General features: G+C 40.4%; 1 protein-coding gene across 1 annotated transcript in view; it reads right to left on the bottom strand.

Moving 5' to 3' along the window:
- Positions 1–15,512, bottom strand: part of LOC137327348 (uncharacterized) — a 37,409-nt gene that overhangs the window by 18,021 nt on the left and 3,876 nt on the right. Inside the window, exons 3-5 of the mRNA XM_067993049.1 lie at positions 9,543–9,619; positions 8,517–8,577; positions 1,179–1,246 (exon numbers count right to left, since the gene is read on the bottom strand). Coding sequence (XP_067849150.1) covers positions 1,179–1,246; positions 8,517–8,577; positions 9,543–9,619 — 206 coding nt within the window. The remainder of the gene's footprint in view (positions 1–1,178; positions 1,247–8,516; positions 8,578–9,542; positions 9,620–15,512) is intronic.

Genomic DNA, 15,512 nt, shown 5'->3' with positions numbered 1-15,512 from the left:
ATTCAGTGTTCAAAATAGATGCCAGTTGCTTGGGGTCAATACAACCAGTTACTATGTCATAACTCATCACAGTAGTATATCCCTCATACTAGAGGATGATGGTGCCAACAAAGAAAGGAGCAGAAGTTCACGGTAGATGGGTGTGTTGATGATTTATGCAGGCAGATCCATGCTATTCATTGTAAACCATAAGCCTCACATTACTTGTCATACAGTCCTGGATCATAGTTGTTTTATTGGCTTGTCTACATTCCACCTGAACCAGATTCTGAATTCTCAAGAAAATACATAAACTATATGGTGGCACAAAGTCACAACTTCAAAAATCTATTTTATTAAAGACAGTAGAAAGTGGCTTGCAAAGAAAACATTTGCCAAATAGTTAAATATTCAATATCTGTCCCCCCCGAGGTTTAATATTTTAAAACAATCTATGTGCCATTAATTTAAATTTATCCAGTCAGAGCTAAAAATGTCATATCTGCTATTCAACTCACTACTGAGTCAAGTTAAATTTGGTGCCAAGATGGCCTAGTATTCCGTATTTATTATTAAATGCCCAAATTTTACAACTGTAGAAGGACTATGCTAAAGGCAGGTTGGGGGGGGGGTTTGAAATTAGTGAAGTGGCAGATTGCATTTCACTAGGTTCAAATCCAGCTCAAGTCTTTTGTGTGAATTGCTCTGTATGGGCATTAGGTACAAATCTATCAGAGGAAAGTGCAAAACTGGGCAGTTTAAGCTCCAGGTCATCTTTATTAGCTTTTTAACAAACAAGACTACTTACCCCTAGAATTTTCGTTATTACTCCTCACACCAGGAAGCAATTAAAGAACAAAAAAAGTGGGAAAATGCAGTAGTGAACACACCACAATTTGCCCCATATTAATACTCACTTTGCTCGTAAGATCAATGTAACAAAGAGGAATTTCTACTTGAGTAAAGCAATGACAGAGGTAAATAAATTCCACAGTTAAGGTCAATATATCAACTCATCAAGTTTAACAAAACAGCTAAAACTAAATGTTCTACACACGAGTCACCAGAGGTCACTTAGGATCATTTTGACACTATCACGCATGTGGTTTACTTAACATTTAAAATCACAAAGCTTTATTTTATAAGCAGTTATTGCATCAGATATATAAAAAAGTTTCTGATCAAACATCATACTGTACCTTGGATGTACTTTGAGTGCACTGCCCATCTTTTAAAACTTCAATATCAGAAAACTGATCCGCATGACCTTTTTTAAAAAAAAGTTCCTCTTAGTTGCACTTTACTTAAACACATACAAGATATTACAACCTGGTTTGATATTTACATCTCCTGCACATTTATATTTGTTTATTCCCTCTCCATTGGGCCACACTGCCATTTACTTCATGCGCTGTTCAGATATTCAGGCACTTTGCAAAAAGAATTTCTGCTCCTTTTTAGGTAGGCAGAGAGGGGTGTGTGTGTGGGGGCGGGGGGGGGGGGGGGAGGGAGAAAAGAGAGGCCACCTTTTAAGGAATTACATAGAAAGTACAGCACTAAAACAAGTCATTCTGCCCAACAGGTCCATCTTCCCACCCTTCTTCATTGAACCTCATCAACATGTCCTTCTATTCCTTTCTCCCTCATGTGTTTATCTAGCTTCCCCTAAAATTGCATTTATGCTAGTTGTCTCAACTACTTCTTGTGGTAGCGACTTCCACATTCTAATCACTCTCTGGGTAAAGAAGTTTCTCCTGAATTCCCCATTGGATTTATTAGTGACTATCTTATATTTATGACCTCCAGTTCTGGTCTCCCCTGCAAGGGGAAATATCATCTCTACGTCCACCCTATCAAACCCTTTCATTATCTTAAAGGCCTCTATCAGGTCACCCTTCAGTCTTCTCTTTTCTAGGAAAAAAAAAACCCCAAGCCTGTTTAATCGTTCCTGAGAGGTATAACCTCTCAGATCTGATATCATCCTATTAAATCTTTTTTGCACCTTCTCCAAAGCCTCCATCTCCTTTTTATAATGTGGAGACCAGAACTGTTCACAGTACTCCAAGTGCGGTCTAACTAAGGTACAATACAAGTTTAACCTAACTTCGCTGCTTTTCAATTCAAATCGCTCTAGAAATGGACCCCATTGTTTTTTAAAAAATGGCCTTATTGATCTACGTCGCTACTTTTAGTGATTTGTGTCTCTGTACCCCCAGATCCCTCTGCTCCTCTACCCCATTTAGACTTATTTTCCAAGCAGTATGTGGCCTCCTTATTCTTCCTACCAAAATGCATCACCACACTTATCGATATTGAAATACATTTGCCAATTACATGCCCATTCTGCAAGTTAATGTCTTCCTATATTTTGTCCCAGTCCTCCTCAGTATTAACTACACCACCCAATTTGGTGTTGTCTGCAAATTTTGAAATTGTACTCGATTCCAAATCGTTGATGTAAATTGTGAACATCAGTGGTCCCAGCACCGATCCTTGTGGAACACCACTTCCCACTTTTTGCCAGTCTGAGTAGTTACCTTTAATCCCTTTCTGTTTTGTAGCCAGCTTGCTATCCCATTCTGCTACTTGTCCCTACTCCACATGCTCTGACCTTAGTCATGAGTCTACTGTGCGGTACCTTATCGAAGGCCTTTTGAAAATCCAAATATATTACATCTACCACATTGCCCTTGTCCACCCTTTGTTAATTCTTCAAAGAATTAAATAGGATTGGTGAAGCATGACCTGCCTCCTTGAAATCCGTGCTGACTATTCTTTATTATATTTTCAGTTTCTAGATGTTTTTCTATTACATCTTTGAGTAAGGATTCCATTATCTTTCCTGCCACTGACATTAAGCTAATCGATCTATAGTTCCAGTACAGCTACAACACTGGCATCTACCAGACAATGTGGAAAATTGCCCAGGTATGTCCTGTCCACAAAAAGCAGGACAAATCCAATCCGGCCAATTGCTGCCCCAACAGTCTATTCTCAATCATCAGCAAAGTGATGGAAGATGTCGTCGGCAGTGCTATCAAGCGGCACTTACTCATCAATGCTCAGTTTGGGTTCTGCCAGGACAACAAGGCTCCAGACCTCATTACAGCCTTGGTCCAAACATGGACAAAAGAGCTGAATTCCAGAGGTGATCAGTGTGCAGAATCACAATCTCAATCTGCACACTGTGATTGCCGTGGCAACGGGCAGTTGGAAAGACTGTCTGTAATCACCAGGCATTGTTCTGTGATTTATAAATGCGAAGGGTTCAAGGATTTCATTTCCACAACATTCACCTGAGGAAGGAGGAAGCCTCCGAAAGCTTGTGAATTTCAAATAAAATTGTTGGACTATAACTTGGTGTTGTAAAATTGTTTACAATTGTCAACCCCAGTCAATCACCGGCATCTCCAACAAGAGAGAGTCTAACCACCTCCCCATGACATTCAACTGCATTACCATCGCCAAATCCCCCATCAACATCCTGGGGGTCACCATTGACCAGAAACTTAACTGGACCAGCCACATAAATACTGTGGCTACAAGAGCAGGTCAGAGGCTGGGTATTCTGCAGCGAGTGACTCATCTACTGACTCCCCAAAGCCTTTCCACCATCTACAAGGCACAAGTCAGGAGTGTGATGGAATACTCTCCACTTGCCTGGATGAGTGCAGCTCCATCAACACTCAAGAAGCTCAACCCCATCCACCTCCCTAAACATTCACTCCCTTCACCACCAGCGCACTGTGGCTGCAGTGTGTACCATCAACAGGATGCACTGCAGCAACTCGCCAAGGCTTCTTCGACAGCACCGCCACCACCTAGAAGAACAAGGGCAGCAGGCACATGGGAACAACACCACCTGCACGTTCCCCTCCAAGTCACACACCAACCCAACTTGGAAATATCGCCATTCCTTCATCGTCGCTGGGTCAAAATCCTGGAACTCCCTTCCTTACAGCACTGTGGGAGAACCTTCACCACACGGACTGCAGCAGTTCAAGAAGGCGGCTCACCACCACCTTCGAGGGCAATTAGGGATGGGCAATAAATGCTGGCCTCGCCAGTGATGCCCACATTCCATGAACGAATAAAAAAAAGTTCCCTGGACTTGTTCTATCTGCCTTTTTAAATATTAGGATCACATTAGCCAACTGCCAGTCCTCTGGCACTATTCCATTTTCTAATGAATTTTTATATATACGTAATAATGCATTTGCTATCTCTTCCCTAATGTTTTAATATGCGCAGCTACAGTCCACCCGGACCAGGGGTTTTATCCTCCCTAAGTTTGATTAATCAATTATCTCCCCCGCCTTTCTATCTTAAATGTCTTTATTTTTTTTTGATAATTTCTTCTAATGTCATGCCCACCATGTTAGTCTCTCTGGTAAATAATGAGGCAAAGTAATTATTTTGATATTTCTGCCATTCCGCTGTCATTACCTGTGAGTTTATCATGTGTATCCCTCAGTGGCCCTATCCGTAACCTGATTTTTCTTTTGTTACTTATGCGTCTGTAGAACACATTACTTTTCTTTTTATATTCCTTGATAATTTAATTCCACAGTCTCTCTTTGCCTTCCTAATCTTTTCAGTGAAACAGATGGTACCTGAGCAACCACAAGGCACTGAGGAGCAAGTCATTACCTATGGGAAAGACAGTACAAGGTAGCAAGAATAGGTGAGCAATGATTGTGGTAGATTTTATAGTCAGGGGTCTAGATAGCTTTTTTTGTAGATGTGATCAGAGTCCCAAATGGAACCTTGCTTCCCAGGTGCCAGGGTTTAGGACATCACTGAGCGAATACAAAAGATTTTGGAATGGAAGGGCGAGCCAGAGGTCACGGCTCATTTGGGAATCAACAACATAGAATGGAGCAGGAAGTGCTAGATTAAGAAGCAGAACCTTCAGGGTAGTAATCTCTGGATTACGCCCAATGACACACACTGGACCAGACAGGAAGAGAAAGGTTAGGATTTTCAACAGGTGGTTGGAAGAATGGTGTAGAAGACGTGGCTGGAAAGATGGTGCAGAAGAGAGTGTTACAGGTTCCTGGCGCACTGAGACCATTTTTGAGGCCAGGTAAAGCTGTACGTGTGGGATGCTCTCCACCTACAGCAGAGTGGAGCCCAGGTTCAATACACATTGCAAGTAAAAAAGTGAGAAAAAGACCAGCCGGACAAATGGGCGTGGTAGGGCTAGTTACCCAAATAAGAGTTCTGAACACAAATGCACGTAGCATCAGAAATAAAACAAGTGAGCTAGAAGTACAAATTCTGCTTAATGGGTATGATGTAGTTGCCATCACAGAACCCTGGCTACAAACTGGGCATGATTGGAGCTAAATATTCCAGGCTATAGGACCTTCAGAAAGGACAGGGAAATTAGGGAGTGGGATAGAAATATTAATGGAAAAAAAATTACATTTAATATGTGGAAACACTGTATAGATTTAAGGAACAGCAAAGGATGGAAGGCCCCTGGTAGTTGTCTCCATACCTCCCGGTTGTTTTGATGTAGTGGGGGGGCAGGGGGGGGGGGAAAAGAGAGAAAGAAAGTAGCAAAAACAATGTGGTTATAAAAGAAGATATTAAGCTGTTCTTCTCTGTCTGTGCAAATTAAGTAGTAAAGGCAATGAATTTCTAGAGCATGTTCCAGAACCAAAAGGGAACATGCCATACTAGACTTAGTGACGAGTAACGAAAGAGAAGTAGTTAACATCTTGGGAATGGTGACCATAATATGATCGCATTGGGTTTGAGAGGGAGACGGGAGAGTCACAAAACAGGACTTTAAACTTTAGTAAGGAAAACTTCGACAAGAGGAGAAATGAATTGACTGCAGTAAACTGGGCTGAACTGTTAATGGATAAATCCACGAACAGGAGGAAGTATTCACAGAATTAATTGGTAGGATATAAAACCAGAACATACTCCTAAACTTTTGTAGTTAAGCAACCGCGGTCAACAAATAAGGCGAGAGACATCAAGCTAAAAGAAAAGGCCTACACAAACACAAGGAAGAGCGGTAATCCAGCAGATTGGGAGAGCTATAAAAAGCAATAAAGAGATACAAAGAAATAATAAGATGTGCAAAAAGGGAATATGATAAAAGATCTTGAAAGGGCTATCAAGGCTAACAGCAAAAGTTTTTATAAATATATTGAGAAAGAAAGCGGCAAACGGGAATTTGGGTCCATTAAAGACAGATGCAAATGGACTATAATGGACAATAAGGAAATAGCAGACTTGTTAAATGAGTACTTTGTATCTGTTTTCACAGTGCAGGACAGAATACCAGCGGTACAAGTCAAGGGGAGGAAGTTAATGGATTTAATGAGTAAACAAAAATGCTAATGCGGAAAATATTGGGACTTAAGATATACAAATCTCAAGTACCTGATTTGTTTTTAATACCCTAGAGTATTAAAAACAATAGGTGAGGAAATTGCAGCTGCGTTGGTCATAATTTTCCAAAGCTCTCAAGATTCAGGAGTTGTGCGTATGGAATAGAAACTTAAAAATGCCACTCCCATTATTTTAAGAAGAGGGAGGGAGAAACCAGGTAACTATAGACTTGTAATCTATCATGGAAAGAGTGACTGAGCACTTGGACAAGTATGCACTGGTTAAAGAGAGTCAGGCTGGATTTGGGAAGGGTAGGTCATGCCTGACTAACCTGGATTTTTTTTTTTTTGAAGAGGTCACTATGGACTTTCAGAAGACGTTTGATAAGGTCCCACACGAGATTAGCAGCGAAAATGAAAGCGCATGGAATTGGAGGCAACCTTGTGACACAGGTTGGTAATTGGTTCAGATGTAAGAGACAGAGTAGGAATAAAGGGAAGATTCTCTGATTGGCAGGATGTAACAAGTGGTGTTTCCCAGGGATCTGTACTGGGCTTCAACTTTTCACCATATATATTAATGATTTGGATGAAGGAATAGAGAACTGTAAGTTTGCAGATGACACTAAATTAGGAGGCATAGTAAGTTGTGTAGATGGGTGCAGGAAGTTAACAAAGGACAGACAGATTAAGTGAGTGGGCATAACTATGGCAGACGGAGTTCAATGTGGGGAAGTGTAAGGTCATCACTTTTGATCCAAGAAAGACAAATCAGAGTATCTTAATGGTGAGAGACGAGCAGCTGTGGAGGGATTTAGGTGTCCATGTACACAAATCACTAAAAGTTAATGGACAGATTGAAAAGTAATCAAAAAAGGTGAATGGAATGTTGGCCTTTATCTCAAGGGGGAAGTGATGCATCAGTTGCACAAAGCCTTGGTCAGACCCCATCTGGAATATTGCACTCAGTTTTGGGCACTCCACCTCAAAAGATAGATTGGCTTTGGAGGGGGTACAGTGCAGATTAATCCAAATGATACTAGGTTTTAAAGGATTAAATGAGGTCAGGTTACATAACTTGGCTTGTATTCCCTGGAATTCAGATGGTTAAATGGTGATCTAATCAAGGTGTTTTAAATGATGGGATTTGATAGGTTAGATGTAAAGAAACTATTTCCTCAGGTTGGGGAATCCAGAACAAGAGGGCATGATCTTGAAATTAAGCTAGGCCACTTAGGAGTGAAAATAAGAAGCACTTTCACACAAAGGGTAGTATAAATCTGGAACTCTCTTCCCAAAAGGATGTAGATGCTGGGTCAACTGGAATTTTCAAAACTGAGATCACTAGATCTTTTACATAAATACATAACAAATAGGAGCAGGAGTAGGCTATATGGCCCCTTGAGCCTGCTTCGCCATTCAATAAGATCATGGCTGATCTTCTAACTCAACTCCACTTTCCTGCCCTATCCCCATAGCACTTGATTCCCCTAATGTTCAAAAATCTATCGATCTCAGTCTTTAATATACTCAGCGTCTGAGCATCTACAGCCCTCTGGGGTAGAGAATTCCTAAGATTCAAAACCCTCCAAGTGAAGAAATTCCTTCTCATTTCAGTTTTAAATGGCCGACCCTTTTTCCTGAGACTATGACTCCTAGTTCTAGACTTTCCAGCCAGGGGAAACAGCCTCTCAGCATCTACCCAGTCAAGCCCACTAAGAATTTTATACTTTTCAATGAGATCACTTCTCATTCTTCTCAACTCCAGAGAATATAGGCCCATTCTTCTCAATCTTTCCTCATAGGACAACCCTCGCATCTTGTTAGGTAAGGGTATCAAGGGATATGGGGGACAAGAGGGTAAATGGAGTAGAGGTACAGATCAGCAAAGGTTTAATCGAAGATCTAATTGAATGGCGGAATACGATAGAGAGGCTGAATTGCCTACTTCGGTTGCTATCTTCCTACAAATTTGAGACTCAAACACTGATGGGTTTCTGTGCGTCAAGCATTCAGCTGACCAAAGAAAAACTAACTTGTGTTAAATAAAACTATTTAAAGCTTCAGTGTGTCTTATGAAAAATGATTAGCAGTAGCCTGTAAGGGTTTAATGTATCACTTCTCAGGAGTACAAAATTCTCATTTCACACTTTGAACACAGGCAATAGGAAGAGTGTTTTTCCTTACTTGATAACTTAGCGCTCATCGGGTGCTCCTGGCTTACATCAGGTTCATACAGTTTATCAGACTGAAATTAAGACAGACAAGAAAACCATTTCAGTGACTTTCTCCTGATACTGTCCAGCTACACTGGACTCAATAGTGACATTCAAAACTTTAAAAACAATTAAAGTTCAAATTTTCTGAGAAACCGCAATCAAAAAGTTATTCAAAGTACAATTAGATTTTGTAATGGGAAAGTTAATATACTAAAAAGGGCGGGATTTTGGTGGACTAAATGGTTCCTCCCTCCCCCATCTGTAACTTTTCTTGTTATTGTGCACCCACATGTACACAGAACTGAAGTGCAACAAGCACCATCTGTGTAAATGACAACCACATGGGATCATCCAGTTTCACTTATTTTTTCCACTAAGAAGTCTCTTCCTGCCAGAACATGACAGGCCCATCCTATAGACATCTCCATGACACACACCAGTGTTGCTCACAATGTTAGCAGAATGAACATCAGGTGCCCCTTTAATATGGAGCAACTAGCTTCTACAGATTAGCAGAAAACATAATAAATAAACCATTAAGTGTGGGTTTTATCAGAATTGTTGTAATGATTCTAGCATGCAGAACAAAGCAACTGCCACTAAGCCAATTTGCAAGGCAAAGGCCCCTCAAATGGCTAGGTCATGTGATCAAAATAACTCCAGCAGTCAAATGACAGTGAAATGTACAGGACCATCTAGAAAGTGTAGCAATTCACCAAAAAAAGGTGGCAGTATGTGTCTAAGGCACTACAGCACAGATCCAACCACCTAATTTGCCAATGTATTGTACATAGGATCCAATTCAATTTTGCACCAATTTTTAAAAATAGGTATTTCTTCAAAGTTATCAATTCAACTTCCTACATCCAAGTAGAGTCATCCAAAGTCAAAATTTATCAACTTCAAGCCAATGAGTCCATTATAATCATAATACTGGTAAACCATCTGCTGGAAAACACAGGAAATATCAAATAATGTATTATTTCATATGTACCTTTTCCTTAGGGTTATTTCTGGGTTTTTTTTGCGGGAAACAGAGTTTTGAGTCATTAGGACACCACGTTTGCCGACCTAAAAGATAAAGACTTTCCATAAATGTCACTGAATTTCATGCTTTATAAATGAGAATACAAGAGTCAAAAAAATGACCTTAAATGGGTGTTCCCAAATACTTCCCAATTCAGATTTTTTGGCACAATGAAACAGAAGCTAAGTAGAAATACTTTAATTTCAGATTTTCAGTGCATGAAATCTCTACATTACCCCTGCTTTTTTTTTAAAAACCCAGTCAGGTTTGACTGGGCCAACCTGATTGCTGCAATTAACTTGTAACTAGATCTCAACCAATGTTAGTCTTTGGCTAGTATGACAGATTTTTCCTCCTCTCCAGAGGGCTCGAGTAGAGATCAAATACCCCACCACAGTAACATAATTAAGCACAGTAAATCATTGGGTCCAGAAATGCTGGATGGTTAGATGAATTATTAACTAATAATTACTTAATTTAGCAAGTATTCTTTTGTCACTACCCTGTGAAAGATTTTCTTCTCTTCCTTCCAGTAGTTTTTAAATGAACACTCAAATTAGATTGGAGGCTTTAACTAGAATTCTTTACAGAATGTGTTTTACACCATATATATATATATATATATATATAACAGCTAGCTAGCCAGAGAACGAGAGTGAGCCAGAGAGAGAGACACACACGGCCCCACCCCCCACATCAGGATAAAATTAAAAGATACGTTTCCTAGACTTTAAGATACTACACAGCACAAGGCAGTATTTTAAACTACATAAAGCATAGAAAAGACCAATTAAAACGTTCCTTACTCTCAACTTTTCTCCACTAGAAAAATCTTTGTTTTAAAAAGACAGAAATGAGTCAATAAACATTGCACCAATATCTTTCAAGCCTTTGAGGTCTTCCTTCTTTATGGAACACCAAATTTGCAATAGAGTTCTTCCTTCAGAAGGTTTATGGTGAGAATTAGCTAAAGATCTGCAGTCATAGTCCAGATTTAAGATTGCATTAACGGGTCTTAATTAACCTCTGATCAAAGGAATTTTATTTTCATGGCATTTCTATCACTGAGGCAATTTTGAATTTCGTATTAAAAGGAAAGTCATTTACAGTCCTCACCAGGCTTTTGGCAGGCAACATCTATACCGGGCAATTAACGAAAACCATTTTCCATCACCATAGAAATCAATTCTAAGGGAGCTGCTTTCAACATATTTTGGGCAATTCAATAAGTCGTGTTAAAGTGAGATTACCATAATTATTTAATATTCTGTACCTAATGTTTAACGGCTCTGCTCATTATAGGTTGAAAAGAATGAATTACGAAGACAGATTTCCTTGTCATTTGAAATCCTCAAATATGCTGAAATTTCAGTGGCAATGAACCAATCAACCGATAAAACCAGGTAACCTTTGTTCCCATTTTCCTCTCCCCAGTAATTGTGGAAGGAAGACAGAATTAAGCAAAATGCAAGGAACTGTATTTACTCATTTCACACAAATCACAATAAAAGAGGCGCTCGGTAAAAATTAGCCACCCGCACCCCCACTCATGTCAAAAATTCCTGTTCTTGGCAATGAATGGATCGGTTAATTACATGCCTTTCATGAAGTCAAATATCTTAATTGTTTATTAAGTGCCTTTAATTTTGCACTAACGAGATCTAAATGGCAATCATATATAAGTTTAGATTCCAAGAAGAGGTACCGCAAATCCAAAAATAGATATTTAATGGCATTAACATGTTTATTTGTTTTTACTTCAATTGTGTTCTGCTGATTTATGTACTTCGGGCACTCACTCACTAAACCCACGTGCACGTATCTCTTAAGTTTAGAAATTCTAGTTTTACCACCTTCCGATTATTGCGGGAAAATTGCATTAACATCAACACAGCCGCTGTAAGCAATGGGAACTGTACCAACAAGTATAATATAAAATAAATAATCAGTAATTAATTTGAAATAAAACTAATCCATCAGCTAATTAACAATAGACCTCAATTGATTCTATTAGGTCTAGAAATAAATTACTGCTAGCAAGGAAAGAAAGAAAGAAAGAAAGAAAGAAAGAAAGAAAGAAAGAAAATGACAGCACAGGCTTTGTGTCGGGACTGTAGTACATGGGAGTTTGTGGACAGTGAAACTGTCCTGGATTGCCACATCAGCAGAAAATGTCTCTGCCGTAAGCCACTGCAGAGTCCTTGGGCTCGATTTTACACATAAATTGCGGGTGCACGGGGGCTGCGAAAATTGCAGAAACACAGAGCGGGTTCGGAAGCCGGCTCCAACCCGCCGGCTTCCGAGTTTCCCATGGACGCATCTGTGCGCGCGGGCGTCCCGAATCCGGAAGTCCAGCTGGCAATTAAAGCACAAAAATCAACCTATCTTTCCACCCTGCTCCGATGTCTCCCTCTCCGGCCAAAATTGAGCCCCTTGAGTTGGATAGACACACTCGGTCACATAAGGGAGGGGGAGGAATATCTGGATAGTACTTCCCCCACCCCGCAAGAGTACAGTCACACCAGAGGAAAACACAGGTCCAGGAAGGGGAGAGTATAACAGTCAGCAGGGTAGGGGGAACCTACGGGAGGTAGAGAAGGAGGTCCCACAGACACTTGTCCTATTCAACAGGTACAATGTACTTGCTACCTGTGAGGACATGGATGAAGGCTGCAGGGAGGATGGCCAGAAGTCTAACCATAGCACCTTGGAATAGGAAGCAGACCCGAGGTGGGGGGGGGGGAAAGAGAAGAAGAATAGAAAGGTTGGAGTCATAGGGGATTCGATAATTATAAAGGGATAGATAGCATCCTCTGCAGTCACAACCGAGAGTCCGGGGTGGAGGTGTTGCCCACCTGGTGCAAAGGTAAAGGGTATCTTGGAGCAACTGGAGAGCAAGATTGAAAGGAAGGGGGAAGATCCAGTTGTCATGGTCCATGTTGGGACTAATGACATAGGTAAGAAAAGAGAGGAAGTCCTGCTAAGGGAATATCAGAAGTTAGGAACTAAATTTAAAAAAACAAGTCCTCACGGGTGGTAATCTCAGAATTACTAGCCGAGCCACATGCTAATTGGCATAGGGATAGACAGATCAGGAAGGTGAATGCATGGCTGAAAGACTGGTGTGGGAAGGAGGGGTTCCTTTTCATGGGACACTGGCATCAGTACTAGGATAGGAAGGAGCTGTACCGTTGGGAAGGGCTCCACCTGAACCAAAATGGGACTAATGTCCTAGCAGAAAGGATGAATAGGGCTGTGGATAGGAATTTAAACTAATAAGGCAGGGGGAGGGATCTGGTGAAAAGAATAAATCTGAAGATAAAAGAAATAGGAGATGAGAGTAAAGGTCAGACCAAGGTAAGGAATAAAGGTAACAAATGGTCAGGGAACAAATAGAACAGCAGTAAGAAATATTTAAAACAGTGATCAAGAGTTCAGAAGAAATATATCCCTCTAAAAAAAAACAAGAACAAACTAGCCAATAATGGAACATGGATGAATAAAGAGATATGGGTTAAAATTGAAACTGAAGAAAAAGGCATAGGACTAAGTACAAAGGCAATAGGGATATGGGCCAAAGGCAGGTATATGGAATTAGATCACAGATCAGCCATGATCTTATCACATGGCGGAGCAAGCACGAGGGGCTGAATGGCCTACTCCTGTTCCTATAAAGGAGAGAATGACAAAAGGAAATACGAAGTGGTTAGGGAAGATGTCAAAAAAACAATTAAGAAAGCGAAGAGGAACTACGAAACTAAATTTTCAAGGAATATAAAAAGAAATAGTAAAAGTATTCTACAGGCACATAAATAACAAAAGAAAAATCAGGATAGGGATAGGGCCACTAAAGGATGCAAAAGATAAATTCACAGGTAATTTCAGCAAAATGGCAGAGATACTGAAGAGTTACTTTGGCTCAGTATTTACCAGGCAGACTAGCAAGGTGGGCATGACATTAGAAGAGATCAAAAAAGATATAAAGGCATGTAAGATAGAAAGAGGGGAGATAATTGATCAAATTAAGAGGAAAAAAAAAACCCTGGTCTGGATGGATTACATCCACGCTTAATAAAAGTAGTTATGGAAGAGATAGCAGAGGCACTATTACATATATATATATAGAAAAATTCATTAGAAAAAGTAGTGCCAGACAGCTAATATTATTCCTATATTTAAAAAGGGAACTATAACACATCCAGGGATCCATAGACCAGTTAGCCTAACATCAGTGGTAGGAAAGATAATGGAATCTTCACTCAAAAATGTAATAGAAAAACATCTAGAAATCAAAAATATAACAAAGAGTAGTATCACAGAGTCCTACCGTCTCGTAACCTTCTTATGAAAAACTTTAGTCCTTAACCAATTCGTACTTCAAAACACTTTTCTTTTAATTCATACAACACAGTCACACTACAGTACTTTTGGCAACACATAGTACTCTTTCCCGCTACACAGTACCTTTGACAACGCCCAGTACACTTTCCTACTGCCAGGCTCTTCCAGCTGCCCTCAACTGCCTTTCAGCTAATCAGCTTCTCTCAGATCTCAGAACCCGGGGCAGCCTCAGCTTCCTTTCAGCTCTCTATTCAGGCAGGGGCCAGATTTCTCTGGACCTCACCCTTTTATTCTCACCTGACTGGGGAAAGTCTCCACCCACTCAAGCCTCAATTACTTTTTAATGGTGAGGTTTCTTAAAAGGGCCTTACCCTTATTCAGGGATCAGGGCCCTGACCTACCAGCCCTAAGTCACCCTGCTAGTTAGCGGTTAGCACGGATTTCAAAAAGGGAAAGTCATGCTTGATCAACCTTATTGAATTTTTTGAAGAAGTAACGGAAAGAGTAGACAAGGGTAATGTAGAAGATGTAATAAATTTGGATTGTCAAAAGGCCTTCGATGAGGTACTGCATAGTAGACTCATGACTGTGTAGTCAGTGGACAGGTAGCAGAATGGAGAGCAAACTGGTTACAAAACAGAAGAGAGTGTAGGGGTTAAGGGTAGCTACTCAGACTGGCAAACGGTAGGAAGTGGTGTTCCACAAGGATCAGTGCTGGGACCACTGTTGTTCACAATTTACATTAACGATTTGGACATGGGAATCAGAAGTACAATTTCAAAATTTGAGGACAACACCAAATCGGGGGGGGGGGGGCTGTCGTTAATGCAAAGGAAGAAAGAATGCAACAAAATACAAGACAACATTAATAAACTTGCAGAATCGACATGTAATTGGTAAATTAATTTCAAATATAGGTAAGTGCGAGGTGACGCATTTTGGTAGGAAGAATAAGGAGACCACATACCACTTGGGTAATAAGAGTCTAAATGGGTACAGGAGCAAAGGGATCCAGGGATACAGATACACAAAGTAGCGACGTAGGGTACTAAGGCCATTAAAAAATGGTAAGTCAAGCATTGGGGTTCATTTCTAGAGGGATAGAATTGAAAAGCAGAGAAGTTATGTTAAACTTGTATAGGACCTTGGTTAGACCACACTTGGGTGAACATAAGAACATAAGAAATAGGAGGAGTAGGCCAATCGAGCCTGCTCCGCCATTCAATAAGATCATGGCTGATCTGGTCCTAACCTCAAATCTAAATTCATGTCCAATTTCCTGCCCGCTCCCCGTAACCCCTAATTCCCTTTACTTCTAGGAAACTGTCTATTTCTGTTTTAAATTTATTTAATGATGTAGCTTCCACAGCTTCCTGGGGCAGCAAATTCCACAGACCTACCACCCTCTGAGTGAAGAAGTTTCTCCTCATCTCAGTTTTGAAAGAGCAGCCCCTTATTCTAAGATTATGCCCCCTCGTTCTAGTTTCACCCATCCTTGGGAACATCCTTACCGCATCCACCCGATCAAGCCCCTTCACAATCTTATATGTTTCAATAAGATCGCCTCTCATTCTTCTGAACTCCAATGAGTAGAGT

The sequence above is a fragment of the Heptranchias perlo genome, chromosome 11 (assembly GCF_035084215.1).
Source record: "Heptranchias perlo isolate sHepPer1 chromosome 11, sHepPer1.hap1, whole genome shotgun sequence".
NCBI classification, from domain to species: Eukaryota; Metazoa; Chordata; class Chondrichthyes; order Hexanchiformes; family Hexanchidae; genus Heptranchias; species Heptranchias perlo.
This window is presented reverse-complemented; position numbering and strand designations above follow the sequence as displayed.